This window comes from Sander vitreus, chromosome 9 (genome assembly GCF_031162955.1).
Source record: "Sander vitreus isolate 19-12246 chromosome 9, sanVit1, whole genome shotgun sequence".
Classification (NCBI taxonomy): Eukaryota; Metazoa; Chordata; class Actinopteri; order Perciformes; family Percidae; genus Sander; species Sander vitreus.
In genome coordinates, this window is record NC_135863.1 from 23848101 (window position 1) to 23862984 (window position 14884).

General features: G+C 41.2%; 1 protein-coding gene across 3 annotated transcripts in view; it reads right to left on the reverse strand.

The window, feature by feature from the left end:
- The window catches only part of LOC144523678 (kynurenine--oxoglutarate transaminase 3-like), a 28080-nt gene extending 21458 nt beyond the window's left edge, over nt 1-6622 (reverse strand). The window contains exons 1-5 of one of the 3 annotated variants that reach the window (XM_078259411.1): nt 6537-6622; nt 5130-5220; nt 4212-4273; nt 464-608; nt 51-200 (exon numbers count right to left, since the gene is read on the reverse strand). In XM_078259411.1, coding sequence (XP_078115537.1) covers nt 51-200; nt 464-608; nt 4212-4273; nt 5130-5219 — 447 coding nt within the window. In that variant the 5' untranslated portion in view covers nt 5220; nt 6537-6622. Of the gene's footprint in view, nt 1-50; nt 201-463; nt 609-832; nt 868-4211; nt 4274-5129; nt 5221-6481 lie in introns of those variants that run through there. The other 2 variants (XM_078259410.1, XM_078259412.1) reach the window with 2 other exon arrangements.
- Nucleotides 6623-14884: the final 8262 nt, after the last annotated feature.

The window sequence follows — 14884 nt, forward strand, 5'->3', positions numbered from 1 at the left end:
TGGTTATGAATGTATATGTGAATGTCTATGACTATAAACTATGACCTTACCTCATCTCCCTCTTCCACCAGTCCTTGCATGGTGCTGAATAGGGAACCATAACCTCCTACTGTGACCAAGATTTCTTTTAAGGGGTCAATCTGGCGCCCATGGACCTTCCCATAAACCTGAGAAAGGGCCTTCACCAAAGATGGATGACCCTTGCAAATCAACAGAAGACCAATTATTCAAACAACATAGTGTTAATACAATTATCAATGCCCCAAATCACATTTACAAATGCTCATTTTAAATGAGCATTTAGAGGTGAAATCGAAAGTATCAAATTTTGTCTCCAGTCCCTCAGCAACACTTTTCCTTTACAATTACATTCATAAGAAATATTAAATAACCAGGTTCCAAAAACAATTTGCTTTTTGTCGTAGTGGACCATGAGTGATGGTTACAGTTAGTTCAGTCTTACAAAGCCTCTGGTGTACTGGTTCATCCTGTCCACTGATGCAGCCTCTGCTAGTGCCTCTTTGATGTAAGAAGGTGGAGGGATGTCGGGATAGCCTTGGCCCAGGTTAACAATGGATGGGTCTGCTGCCACTGACGTAAACGCCACCCTGAATTGACAACGAAATAAGCCATTATTTAACAAACTAGAGATAAAAAAAAAAAAAAATTCTAACTAAAGAACACATTTCTTGTAAAAATAGCCACAAAATATCTTTGAAACTATAAAACTGAAGTCTCTCACCCAAACCTATCACTATGGTTTGATGTCAGCATTGACTAAAAATGTTTACAAGCACAGCCAACAATATGTGTGTTTTCCATACGGTCTCACCTAGACCTCCCAGTTCACGTCCTGGATTTTCTTGAGAGAAGAAGATTTGAGTTAGCTTGAAAATGCCTCTGCACTCAATTGGATAGACCTACAACCAATCAGAGCAACGGAGTATGTGACCACAGGGTTTTCATTGCGCCCCATCTTCTTAGCGACCATCGGGGCCAGCTGATAGATTCAACTTTTTCCGAATCCCGTAGGATGGACGGCAAAAACATCTTTCCGATAGACAAATGCCTTGATCGCAGTCCTCTGTTCCTCCTTTAAAAAATGAATGCGCTGTCGATATCTTCTACAACAGACGCGATGGCGGAATCTACACATCTCAATTCTCCAGCAGCAGCCATCTTTGTTGTAAACGAATTCAACCCAAGCGCTCTTTGGTGACGTGGTTGATTACGTTACGTTGATCATCTGTCCATCATCGTATAAAGCCCGCTCTGACAATTTGATTGGTCCAAACAGCTCTGGTTCGAGCATAGTTGCTCCACAACGGATCAAGTCCAGACCGAAGTTCCCGACCTCAAATGTTGTGGGCGGGGCTAAGTTTGGCTGGCATCCAGACTAGATTTGAGTGAAATCCTCTTAGATTCATGTGACCTTAAAAAAATCGTATAGCTCTACTACAAAATGCTTTTTTTAGCCATGATTTCTTTTTTTTGGTTTGGCCCATTCTTACGTGCGTGTATTGAAAGCCTCACCGATTGCTCATTTTTCACTGGATTGAATGTATTACTGAACATCCAATAAACCCGAAGGATAATTTGCAAACTGTATTCATGTAGATCAATAGTAGTTGCTGAATGAATGAACCACTGACACTGAAAGCCGTGAGTCCATGAACGAGGCAAGTGTCTGTGATTAGTTCACGTGTCTGTAATAACAGCAGTTATCTAAACTGCTAAAGACAGTTGAACAAGTGTGTTGTTTTTTCATTAGATACTGATAAGATACATCAGATACAATCTTATGTGAAATCAGTTTGGCTAAAATGACAAATTTATTTGTTTCAGCGAGACTAGATTAACTGAAATGTTCAATATAATAATATATTGATTTCGGGGCCTTGCTTTACTTTTAACCCTGTCTCTCTGAAAGTATGTATTGGCAGTGGTCTACTTAAAGTGAAGCATGAAAGAGAGGCATTATCAGCACAATGTACTTAAATTGACTTAACATATGTTCAAGGTGGAGCTTTTAACTGTAATATAAATGCGGAATAGTTTAATGAATAATAACGCATTATATCTTAATTGACGTTTTTTTGAGTAAAATCTATATCTGCAAAGTAACCAGTAACATTTCTCTGTCAGGTAAATGTAGTAGTACAATGTTTTCCTCTGAAGAAGAAGTACACAGTAATTCATTAGTATACAGTTGGGATGCATAAAGGCAGGGTTGGCAACTATTTCCAATATGCACTTTTTTATATATGGTTTGAAATGGTCTTTACACCCCGACAGCAACAAATAACTTATGGGCTCTGAAAAAGGAGCAAAAAAGATCCTTCATCTGTAGCTGCTGTAATCCTGTAAAAACTGTAAGAACCAATGAAATGCCTCCTTGCCCCGCTAAGCTCAATGTGTGTCGTGGCCGCTGGAGTTACTGCAAGTTCACTGGAGAATGGAGGAAAAAACTCAGCAAAGGATGCCCCTGCTGCAGTTCAATGAGACCGGAAGTAGTTTTGATGAGGGGCATTGCGGTCCTTTCGCCGCTCTGCTCTGAAGCAGCGACACAGTGGTGCTCGTGTACGTCTGTGTGTGTGGGTCAGAGGGAGGCAGAGACGGGGGCAAGAGGGAGGGGTTAGACGGAGCCCCGAATAGATGCTACTTGCTAGCTTTTTAACATTACCAACCCTGCCTTCAAGTGCGTTGGAGGCCTTATGTATGTTATTTTGAGGTACAATGGTTCTGGAGAAAGCTGCAAGCAGCAATACAGCAGGCCAAGCAATGCACTGCACTAGTTATGTAAAACATTCAGCAACAACTAATTTATTAACATGAATGCATATTGCAAATTATCCGTTATTAGTTATCCATTATGCTGATGATAAAAATTCCCCACTTCCTCTTACTTGTGTAAATGACGTGAATCAAATTAAATAGCACAAAGACTATAGGGCTACTGTCCTTCACACCCTACTTGTCGGACTTACTTTGCTCTTGTCTAACATCAGAAAACTGGCTGGCTTTTATGTGATAACAATATGGCGTAAAATGGGAACCTGATCAGAATTCAGTAAACAGAACTCCTCTCCTGCTCTAGCCTGCTCTCTGAGATTTGCTCTGCAAGTCAGTCTGGCCAAGAGCCCATTCAAGCCCATTTCCAATTTTTCCAAATCGAGGCACCAATCACAACCGTTGAGGTGGGCTTTACACGATGACAATAGCGCAGCGACGGCAATGAGCTTCTTGTTTACATTCAACATAACGGCCACCGAAGCCTTTGGAAATGGGCTGTGAATGAACCTTGCCCAGACCCACTCTGAGTTACAACTGAGAAGGGTCTGGTGTCAACCAGGCTATAACTGAGAAGGGTCTGGTGTCAACCAGGCTACTCCTGCTCTGCCGTACAAAGAAAAAACGTTGTATTCTAAGATAAGAGAAAACACCTATATTAATGCCCAGTGGGGAAATTTGGTTGTTGCAGCAGTACAATAGAAACAACAGAAATAAATACAGATAAGTATAGAAAGGGACAGACATAAATATTAAGAGGTACAAAAACTAAAATAGAAACAATACAAGAGTATTTGGAGACAAATGAAATGATAAAGTGATGTGAAGTAGTGTGATTAACAGCAGCAGAGCCAACAGGTATATGTAGACAGTGTACACCAGACTGATATGGTTAAGTAATGAAACTCAAGTGTTTGTCTGTATTAATTAGGCCTGAACGATTAATCGTTTTCAAATCAAAATCGCGATTTGAAAGAATGTGATTAGCTAATCGTGAAGACCGCAATCAATCCAACGTGAAATATTTAGTTGAATGTTTGATGTAACATTTGATTCAACATTTTTTATTCCTCTTCATTATTATATTTACTGTTTTTTCATAAGATAAATTATTACATATCAGATTATTTACAGAAATGTTGTATTTTCAGTGGATCCTTAATTCATTTTTAATGACTTTATTTAACATGATCGTAGAAGGTGCAATATGTAGCAAAAAAAATAAATCGCAATATCTGGCAGAAAAATGCAATTAAATTTTTTCCCCAAATCGTTCAGCCCTAGTATTAATAGAATAGAATATGCAAGAGTCACACAATAACAACACAATAATATAATATGTACATTATGATAAAGTGAAGGAATGAGACATAGTATAAGACGCAGCAGTGTAGTAGTTTTAGTAGTATTCTTTCACTTACCAGACATTCTTGTCCAGTCCCTGGATTCTTTTGGAGTGTGTGTGCCGGGATGTCATTATATGCTGCAACACAAACCCAAGATACATTACACCTGAATTAACATAATTTTAAATGTTGCAATACCTACTACTTACTTGCTTATCCAACAAGCTGTGTGATAGAAGTAAAATAATCCACCACTCACTTTGGTACTGTCTATTAACAAACCAAGACTTTGGTCAGTGGTTTTGTAACTGTTGTGAGCATGTCTTTGCATAAATCGAAAACATTATCCAGCCGTACTATGCCCTCACTGCACTGGCGTTAGTCTTGCATTGCCAGATCCTTCCTCCACAGCTCTGCGGAGGAGGGTCTGGCTAGTCCACACAGCATTCCGGGATGGGAGAAAAACGTGCTCTGGTTTATTGGCATTTCTTTAAACCAATCACAATCGTCTTGGGCGGCGGAACATTTCCAAGGTTTTGGTGGAACATGTGTACGTTCAAAGGTTGTTTTAGTCGTGCAACAGACAACTCAGATTGGACAGATAGTCTAGCTAGCTGTCTGGATTTACCCTGCAGAGATCTGAGGAGCAGTTAACCATAGTCCTCATAAATCCACCGGAGTTTAGAATGCCCACACAAAGAAAGCCCAAGGTAACGGACATCCGACCGAAATGAGGGACATCCGGCGGAATTTCCGGCGGCACCAGAGCAATCCCGGAAGTGGAACGTTGTGTATATAGACTGCACTGGCGTTAATATACTGAGCTTTTAAAGTCAGAATAGTTAAAAACAACTCATATGCACCTCTCCATCCAAGCACCTAGACCTTTTTTTAACAGTGTCTAATTTATGGTAAGTTTGCCAAATAGTTTATCACCAACCTAATATTGCACAGTATAGCTAAATGCAAAGTTTTAAAGTGGACTTCTCTTACCTGTGAAGTACAAAACCTTCTCCTGCAGTTTATCGTAGATGCATGACATGCAAACTTGGAGCAATTCAGGACTTGTCTTGCTATGTTCATGCTGCACAAAAAGAGAGAGATTAAAAATACAATGAAAATGATTTTTCCTTATCTTGCGCTCCTGTGATAACTGGTAGTGTACATGTTTTCTTCTGTCACAACGGCCGTTTGCTCCGATGTTGCAACGTGTATATCTATTTTAAGTTGGTTCATGTTGACATTTCCCACTGCACCACTCTTTTTAGGACAACAATTGCTACAAAAGTCACCAGATTTAATTTTGGTGGATAGAGCTGACCAATATGTGACTTCTCATTTGGACATACATTTGAAGAAAATACTTTCATACTTTTAAATAACAATCAACTAAAGATCAGGTTTCCAAAGCATAAGGAATTAGGCTAACAAACGTTGGTTGATGCATTAGGTCAGTTTGGACAAATAAAGATGACATTTATTCTTAGTGAGTGAAACTGGCAATGTAACACTGACTACCAAAAAATGAGAGGGCATAGGAAAATATAAGAAATCGATCAAACGCAAAAACAGTAACGCTGACAATTTACAAAAACTATATATTTCTTTAATTATTTTTTCCTGTTGAAATCATCCAGTATGTTGGGGTTTTTGTACTGTTTGTTTACCCCAAATAATGAATGAAAACAATCCTAAACTCAAAATCAAGTAACATAGTACATGTTTAAAAACAAAGAAACGTATAATAGGGAATATTACAATATTACAACTAATAATGAGGCATAATGATAATGCAGGGAGCTCTTTACATTCAGTACAAATAAATTAGTATTTAGGACAGTAAAGTTGGCTTGTTGGTCGGACAAAAAGGGTTTCTGAACAGGTCACCTTGGGCTCCAGGAAAACGTGAATGGCTTTTCCCACAGTTTAAATTTGATTTAACGTTAATCCTGCAAAACTACAACAGCAGATGGCGGAAGTGTGCAACACATGAATCCAGCAGTGTTCTGACCATGGACTGTCCGGTGCTGTCATTTCCAGCCAGATATTATGTAGCCCTTGGCCTATGTACACTGTCGGGGAAGTTATTGGCCCCGTTATATGCACTCAGTAGGTTTTTACCACAGAAAAATGCATGTTGTTAGTAAACAATGTGCTATGGTTAGCTACAGCCGAATAACATTACACACCGCATAAAGCTAGCCGTTTCTAGCTAACGTTAGCATTAGCGGTGGCAACGTTTTGTTATAGCTGCCAGAGGAGCTGGCTAATGCGTTAGATTTCTCTTGCATTGTATCACGGTGATGAAAGCAATTGCCATCAGTCCTTCTTTAAAAAGCACGTACCATGTAACGTTAGTGGTAGAAGTTAAACCACCACCGGTCTGCAACCACAACTTACTTGTCGTTGCCCAAACAAGTAAAGCTCTGTTACGCTGCGCCTGGGTCAGGAGGAGACGTCCTAGAGAAAGTGGTGCTGCATTTACAGCTGTCGGAAATTAGTGATATTTACGTGTAGGACACGGACAATGCACATTAACTGACGAAGCAAATGGCTTATTTTATTTTTTAAATAGAGCAAGGAAGCAATAAGTGGTTCTCAGATTAGTTTTTGGTATTTCCTTGTGTTATTGTTGTTGTGTGCATTTGCTCTCAATATTTGCTTAACATTTGTTAATGATAATGAATATCAGTTTAATAATACAGGCCTATCTGACATTCATTTTATTCTCTCCATTTTATTATGTCACTGCATTACAATGTTGTCGTCGTTTTAGTTGTTGGTTTAGACAAAGTCAACAACAGCTCACATAACCTTTTATGAAGGACTTTCTACGTGGTAACCATGAAGGCAGCATTGTCCCAAATTGTATGCAAATTTGCGTTTCCTAGGATGGCGAAGGAATGTCCCGCCCTACTCTGCCTTAATATGCCTCTGGTTGGCTTGCCCTGGAATTCTTCCCCTAACCCTAACCAATCTCACTCCTCGTGCCTAAACCTAACCAATCCATCCAACGAAGGCAACGAGTACTAGCCAATCAGAGTCAGAGTGAGCAGGTCACACCTTTACTATCCCATAGGCTACGTATATAAAATTGTGAGACCGACACCCATGAGTGAGACACGTGCTTGCAGAAAACAATTGTAATTCTGCTATCTACTTATATTTTGTGGCTACCATTAACCTGGTTGACACCAGACCAAGGGGGTACGCTTCGTTTCAGAGCTCGAATCTCCTTTTTGCGCCATTAAAGCGCCATTTGATGCTACAAAGCGATCACCCGACGTAAGCATTCCATTGACTGCTATTCATTTTGACGTAACTTTGACAGCGAATAACTTTACATCTGAAGTGTTTTAAGACTTTATTTGTCCATTGTTTATTTCTAAAGAAACACGGCAATGTATAAAAGGCTCAATTTCCTTGTACCTCACGTTATGGCTCCGTAGTAGGCGTTTTTGTAAAAATAGGCTAACGATTGTGTCATAACAACGCGACTTACTGTCGCATAGTAGAGGAATTACCTTATAGTACAGGAGAGGCTCGCAGGCAGTTTGGACTTACATTAGCTGTTTAAGTTTAATTACTAATGTTAACTAGCATTTTAGTTAGCAATAATTAGCCTGTGTCCATGTTATCTCCTTACATATACCTACGCGCTCCGTCTCTGCAAGATTGGGAATGATTGAGATTTCTCTTGGCACAGCTACCAGAAGACTTACAACTTTCAGACACGTTTCTCACGTCACATTTACGTTGTTTCTCTCAGTTGGAGGCTGCGCAGTAACGCTCAGCGCTCACCGGAAAAGTGCTTCTAAAGGCCTTCACTGGTCTCTGTCTAGAGCAACGGGATCTGTTGGTCCATTCTTATAGTCTATGCACCAGACCCTTCTCAGCAAATCTCAAATTTGCCGGAAGTTCGTCAGGGTTTACCCAGGCTAGGCTACCATGCTAGCGTTTTGGAAATTACATGGCAGCATATTTAACAGAACATGCAGTCTATAAAGTTTCAAATTGAGGAGAAAGGTTATCTTGTTACTGCATGGAATGTAGCTTATGGACTTCTGCACAGGTACGTTGCTGCCCCATGTTGTTGCCGTTGCCTTGTTGAACGACATGTTTCCTCGTTAAGGTGTGAAACGGTGATGCAATGGGCTTAGGACCTTTTTACAGTCGCCGCAGCCGAGCTGGCGCGCGCGAATGTGACGTCGTAGATCTCGCTGGCGCGCGCGAATGTGACGTCGTAGATCTCGCTGGCGCGCCAGGATTTTGAGTGCGTGACCAGAGGGTGTGCACCACTATATTTTTTTCAGCGGCGCGTCACAAAGCGGAAACAGGAAACATGGACGAGCTCGAGGGCAACCGGATGCCAGGACTCTCAGAGTGACTGCAAGTCTCTCTTGTAAACTTACTGGGTTAAAATGAGTTATTTTATGGCGAATGAAAGGCTTGATCCGACGAAGTAGGTCATCGAATCAAATCGAAGCATTGACGTCAATGCTACCAGTTCTACCGTTATTTATCTTTTTCTTCTTCTTCTAGTCCATAGAAATAGCAAAGTCGGTAGCCTTTCCTTATTAGCTCCACCTCTGTTCGGGAGAAGACTGCAACGGCGCTCCCATGACGCCACACTGCCGCTCGACAGGTTGGCTGCGGCGAGTATCCCCCACGTTTTCTCTTGTTTGGTGGATGTGTCACAGGTGATACCCAATCAGCAGAGACGTGCATGTAAACTCGTGGTAATAAAGAGGCAGCGCGCTTGCTCACACAACAGGATGTTCAACGCACCCCCATTACAGTTTAAATAAACGTGTTTCTACGTTTTGTCAAAACTGGCCCTGTTTATTTATTGCTGTTACCAGTGCACATTGTCTAAGGGTTTGTGGTTGTTTCATTATTTCATCAAGCATTAGGTCAGTTTGCAAAGCAGCTATTTATTGAATATTGGATATGGTAAATCTGTTGAAAAGTGCAGCTGTCCTGAACAGCCACCTCAATAGTTGTTCAACTATAAACCAGCACAAAAATAACAATTACCAAAACAAACCACCATGTTCTGAACAGACACATTACATACTAGAACTAACAAAAAGAAAACATTTGCATTTCGGAACATAAAGTAAAGTTAACACAATACTGAGTCCAGCGCTGCATGATGGGAAACATGGGCCATTGCTACACACATGCTGGCTAGAGCGGTGCTGTGCAACTAGCAACAAGCACAATGAGCCCGCATTCATGGTCAGTGCTCGAAGTGCGTCAAAATGGTTTAATCCTGGACCTGCAGACTCCATTCTTTTTTGTCTTTTGTGCTGCTTTATTTATCAATAAAGAACAGTGTTTGGAACAATTTTTCAGTTTATTTAGTTTACTGTAGGCTATATCTTCCCACTACTGTGGGCAGCAGAGCAAAAGATAACTCTAGCAGCTTCTAACCGCTCTCCCAGTGCATAACTGTATCATCATTGGAAGCTGTTTGAAAAAGGGTAGACGCTATAAAAAAAAAACAACCTGGCAGGTGATTGGATGAACCATCTGTCTATCACGTCTGCCATTGTTGTTGTTGAACGAACAGTTGTGACCATTGTGCCAGTTTAGCTGGTGATCATGTTAACTGGTGATATTTGCATAAAATCAGTGAATATTCAACAAGGCCCTGCCTACTTTTTAAGAGCGTTCCGCTCTGCCTCCGCCCCTCGAGTGCCAGAGGTTCACATTTTCACGAAGTGTTGAAAATGTGAGATAAAATAATGGATATCGCTGAAAACATCACATGTCACATCACATCAGACATGTAGTTATGTGTAATACATGTCCGTTTAATCATTATCCACACAAATACGACACATACTGTATGAAAGGAAAAAAATCAAACGAAACAACGCACTAGAGATCTAGCTAGGATTTGATCCTTGGATGTTATGGACAAAAAATTGATAGACTAGCTTCTACATCATCTATACCACTACACTACACACCACTGAAATTATTTTGTGATTTCTATCTATATATTGGACTTTTTTTGGACTTTTAGTATAAGTTAACACAGGTTAACATATGAGAGAAATATACGCCTGGTGATATCACAGTTTAACATGGGCAAATTGCAAGTCTCGAAATAGTAAGGTAGGTTCATCTTTGCCTCACATACCAAAACCTAACTGATGTACAACAAACTGGCATGACCCCACTTAACACTTTATTCCGTTTTTGGGGTAAAAATTAAACATGTCAGTCATGGAAGGAAGGCCCTATTGGAACCGAAAGAATTATTGTCTGCAAATGAATTGGCTTTTTGAGGGGCTTAACATATTCAAAAACTCACCAAAATTGGTGGGTGCATCAAGTCTGGTGAACATTTACGTATTTTAAGGGTTTCGGGAATAGGCGCACAAAAATGGCTCGCTAGCGCCCCCTACAAAGTTAAATTGAGCCCCTGCAGTGCGTTTAACATAGACTCACGTAACTTGGTACACATTTGCCATACCCTAAACCCAACAGGAAGTCCGCCATTTTGATTTCAAAGTTCGAAATTAGTGTGATTTTGGCCATTTCCATGTCGTACTTTAACAAACTCCGCCTAGAGATTTCATCCGATCAACTTCAAATTTGGTCTGTGCCATCGTAAGACATTAAAGATGAAAAGTTGTTAAAAGAAACTTTTCGTCATAGGGCGTGGCCGTGGCGGGGCGGCCATTTTGTGCGTTTCGCCATCAAAACAGGAAGTGGGTGTAACTTGAGTGTACATTGTCCAATTGGCTCGAAACTTTTCAGGATTCATAAGAGTCCAACTGTCAGTACCTGATCCGTACCGCCTGTACGATCCGTTCTGCGCATGTGCTTAATTACGTAGTAGAAAACTAACGATGTCCCTGTGCGATTTGTACCACACATGTGTTGAAACACTTTACAACCAAACATCACAACTTTTGTATTAAATCTTTATTATACAATAGTCATAGCTACAAACAATCAAGACTTGTCACTGATCCAAAACCGTGTAGCGACGTCGTTGTTGTGTTGTTTATGTTAATGTTTTTACTTTTAATACTTCGTCTTGACTAATAACCATAGACTGTCTATTATTAATGTGATGAAGTGTAAACGTACATAAGTGTCCTTTTGAAGACGGGATGACAGCTCTTCCAGCCACCACTGCTGTATACCACTATAGTAGCTACATGCTAACGGCAGTAAACATAACATAGCCGGTGTTCGCGCAAGCGTAGAACTGATCAGGCAGTGTCGTAAAACACGTTGAGTTTCTGCGCATGCGCTGAATTGTGCGCATATGCAGAACGGATCTTACAGGCGTTACGGATCGGGTACTGACACCGATCCGTAACACCTGTAAGATCCGTACAATTCAGCGCATGCGCAGAAACTCAACGTGTTTTTTACGACACTGCCTGATCAGTTCTACACTTGCGCAAACACCAGCAAACTTCACATCTCTATGCACGCATTGGCGTAAGGATGTTTGGACATTTCTGGTTACCAGAAGAAAACATTAGACAGTGACAGTAGACCGTTAAGTTTAGAAGGTGTTTGCTGGAGTTGCCTAAAGTATCTCTTAATGGTATATGGGGGGTCGTCCGGCCATCCAGTACAACACCATGTAGCAAATTAAATAAAGGCTTAAAATTTTACGTTTCATCATTTCTTTGCAACTTTGAAGGTAATTTGCTAACGCTAGCTAGCCTGAGCTAGAAGCCTTGCTTTGGTGTTTTAAGTCATGACTCCGTCCTGCTTCAGGTTAATCATGCTTTAAATAAAGTTTAAGCATGTGTATACCTCTCACTTCATGTGTTTGTACTTTGATGAAAGTATCAGGTAAAAACAGGGCTACAAATGAGATCTCTGTGAGAGACCAGCAAACTCCTAGCAAACTATTATGTAGCTCAATGCTGGACATTTCACCCCAAATTCCGGTCACTTTACTGTATTTGTATTTGTTTAGTATTTGGTTTAGAAGCCTTTATTGGTGATTTTTTTACGGTACAAAGTCCTGCTACGTACGTACATATATAGCTAGCTATATATATGCTCCGCTATGTCGCGTTAGCATGCAGCTACAATAGTTAGCTATGAGTATGCTAACGTTAGATTGTAGTGGAACGAAGCAGCACTTTCTAACGTCAAAAATAAGAGATAAAGGCTTCTGAACCGAACACTACACAATCGGACATGTTTCCGCAGGAATGTGACCCGGAATTGGGGAGAATTTAACAACATTGCCAGCTAAGATGACATGTTTACTGCCGTTAGCATGTAGCTACTATAGTGGTATACAGCAGTGGTGGCTGTCTTCAAAAGGACACTTATGTACATTTACACTTCATCGCATTAATAATAGACAGTCTATGGTTATTAGTCAAGACGAACTATTAAAAGTAAAAACATTAACATAAACAACATAACAACAACGTTGCTACACGGTTTTGGATCAGTGACAAGTCTTGATTGTTTGTAGCTATGACTATTGTATAATAAAGATTTAATAAAAAAGTTGTGATGTTTGGTCGTAAAGTGTTTCAACTCATGCGTGGTACAAATCACACAGGGACATTGTTAGTTTTCTACTACGTAACTATGCGCAGAACGGATCTTACAGGCGGTACGGATCGGGTACTGACACCAACCCTGAGGACAAATAAAGGCCGATATTTACTTAAAGTCATAGCGCCCCTAGTGGCAACAGGAAGTAGGCCTAAAAGTCAAGGTGCTATACTTTAACGAACTCCTCCTAGAGATTTCATCCGGCAGACTTCAAATTTGGTCTGTACCATCTCAACATCGTAAAGATGAAAAGTTATTGAAAGAAAACCTTTTCATCAAACGGTGTGGGCGTGGCATGGCGGCCATTTTGAGCGTTTAGCGATGAATAAAGAAGTTGTTGTTACTTGAGTGTACGTTGTCGTATCTGCCCGAAGTTTCTCACGATTGACAAGGGTCCAGGTCTGAGGACATCTACAGGCCAATATTGACTTTTGGTCATAGCGCCCCCCGCTGGCAACACGAAATGCGCCTTATATGACAAACAACATCCGATTTACATGAAACTTATAAGGTGTGGTCTACATGTGATACTGAGCCGCCCCCCATGCTTTATCTACGCCCCCTTTCACAGCTAATGAACTGTACGACGTAGGGTCTTGTGTGAGGTATCATTGAACTCAGCAGAGAGTTCCTTTTTGATTGTGATGGTTTGACCCTCCCCTATGCGTTAGCCACGCCCCTTTTCATAACTATTGACCCATTTGATGTAGAGTCTAATGTGAGGTATTAATGAACTCAGCAGACACTTCCGTTTTTTATTGGTAAAGTTTTGCCCCGACCACTATGCTTTGGCCACGCCCCCTGTCACAGCTAATGAACTGTATGACGTAGAGTCTTGTGTGAGGTATCATTGAACTCGGCAGGGAGTTCCCTTTTCATTGGTGACGATTTGCAGTTTCTGAGTGCCGCGCAAAAGCACGGTTGCAAGGAGCAGCGTCCGCGGGTAACCCCGACATGCGCACAGGCGCGAGGGCCCGTCCATCGCTGCTTGCAGCTTTAATTTATCGTTGTTATTGTGGGCCATCTCATACGAAGAATGTGTAGGCCTATCTCAGCACAAACAGTCTCTTTCAACCTGTGCCACAAGTCAACTGATTATAGTTGTGTTTAATTTCATTAGACCCATATTTTTTTTCTTCGTTAATACAGTATTTCAATCAGGAGAGACTTTGTTGCAGATATGCAAAGATTTATTGTACATATGCATGATTTGAAATGTACAGTCTTTGGAGATTAGACTCCATCGTTTTAAAATTTTACAGGGGTAGAAAGCCTAAAGATAATCCCATGATGGAGTCTAGACACTGGTGGCGTGAGGAGCCTGAAGACCAAAACCGAAGAGCCATCGGTAGTGGCCTGCCGGAGGAGGACCCAGGAGCCGTGCGTGATGAAGACCGGCGGAGCAAGGGGAGGAGGAGGGTTGTGCTCTTATGGCGTTTTTCCATTACATGGTACCTGCTCGACTCGCCTCGACTCTACTCGCCTCGACTCGACGCACTGTGCGTCCGTTTTCCATTGCAGATTTTAGTACCGCCTCAGCGTGGCTGGTCATCATAGCGATCAACAGCCGTGACGTAATTTTCAACGCGACTCACTCAGTTTACACAACGTTCTCTTAATACATCCAAGGTACACAACAATGGAGGACGGCGAAGGTGTGTTGTTTTTGATGCTCGGCATGTGGCTACTTGCCGCAGCCAGAAGACAAATTTTGTTGTTTCAAAAGAAGCTGAAGGCAGCAAAAAAAAAACATGGCTGAAAAAAACAAGAGAGTTTTGGAATTACTACAGAGTTCAGACGTTGACACGACTATTGTTCGCCGACACAAAAGGGTAAGTTACGTTACCTGGTAACGTTAGCTAACATTTGCATGCGTTCAGGGTCACAGTCAGTATTTACTATACGCTATACAAAGTATTACATGAACTTTAGCAACCATTATTACACACTAAAATATGTATGCTGTGTACTGTTTGTGTTTCAGATAATTTACGCTTTGCAAAATCGCCGCCGCAGACCGTCTGTTTGGGCGTTCAACCGAGCTGCCGAGTGGTGGGATGTTATTGTTCCCGGTTTCACACACACTCAGTGGGTTGAGAACTTCAGAATGTCCGAAGAAACCTTTATCTGTCTCTACAACAAAATGCTTCCAGCGATAGAGAGAAAGGACACAACCTTCCGCAAGTGTG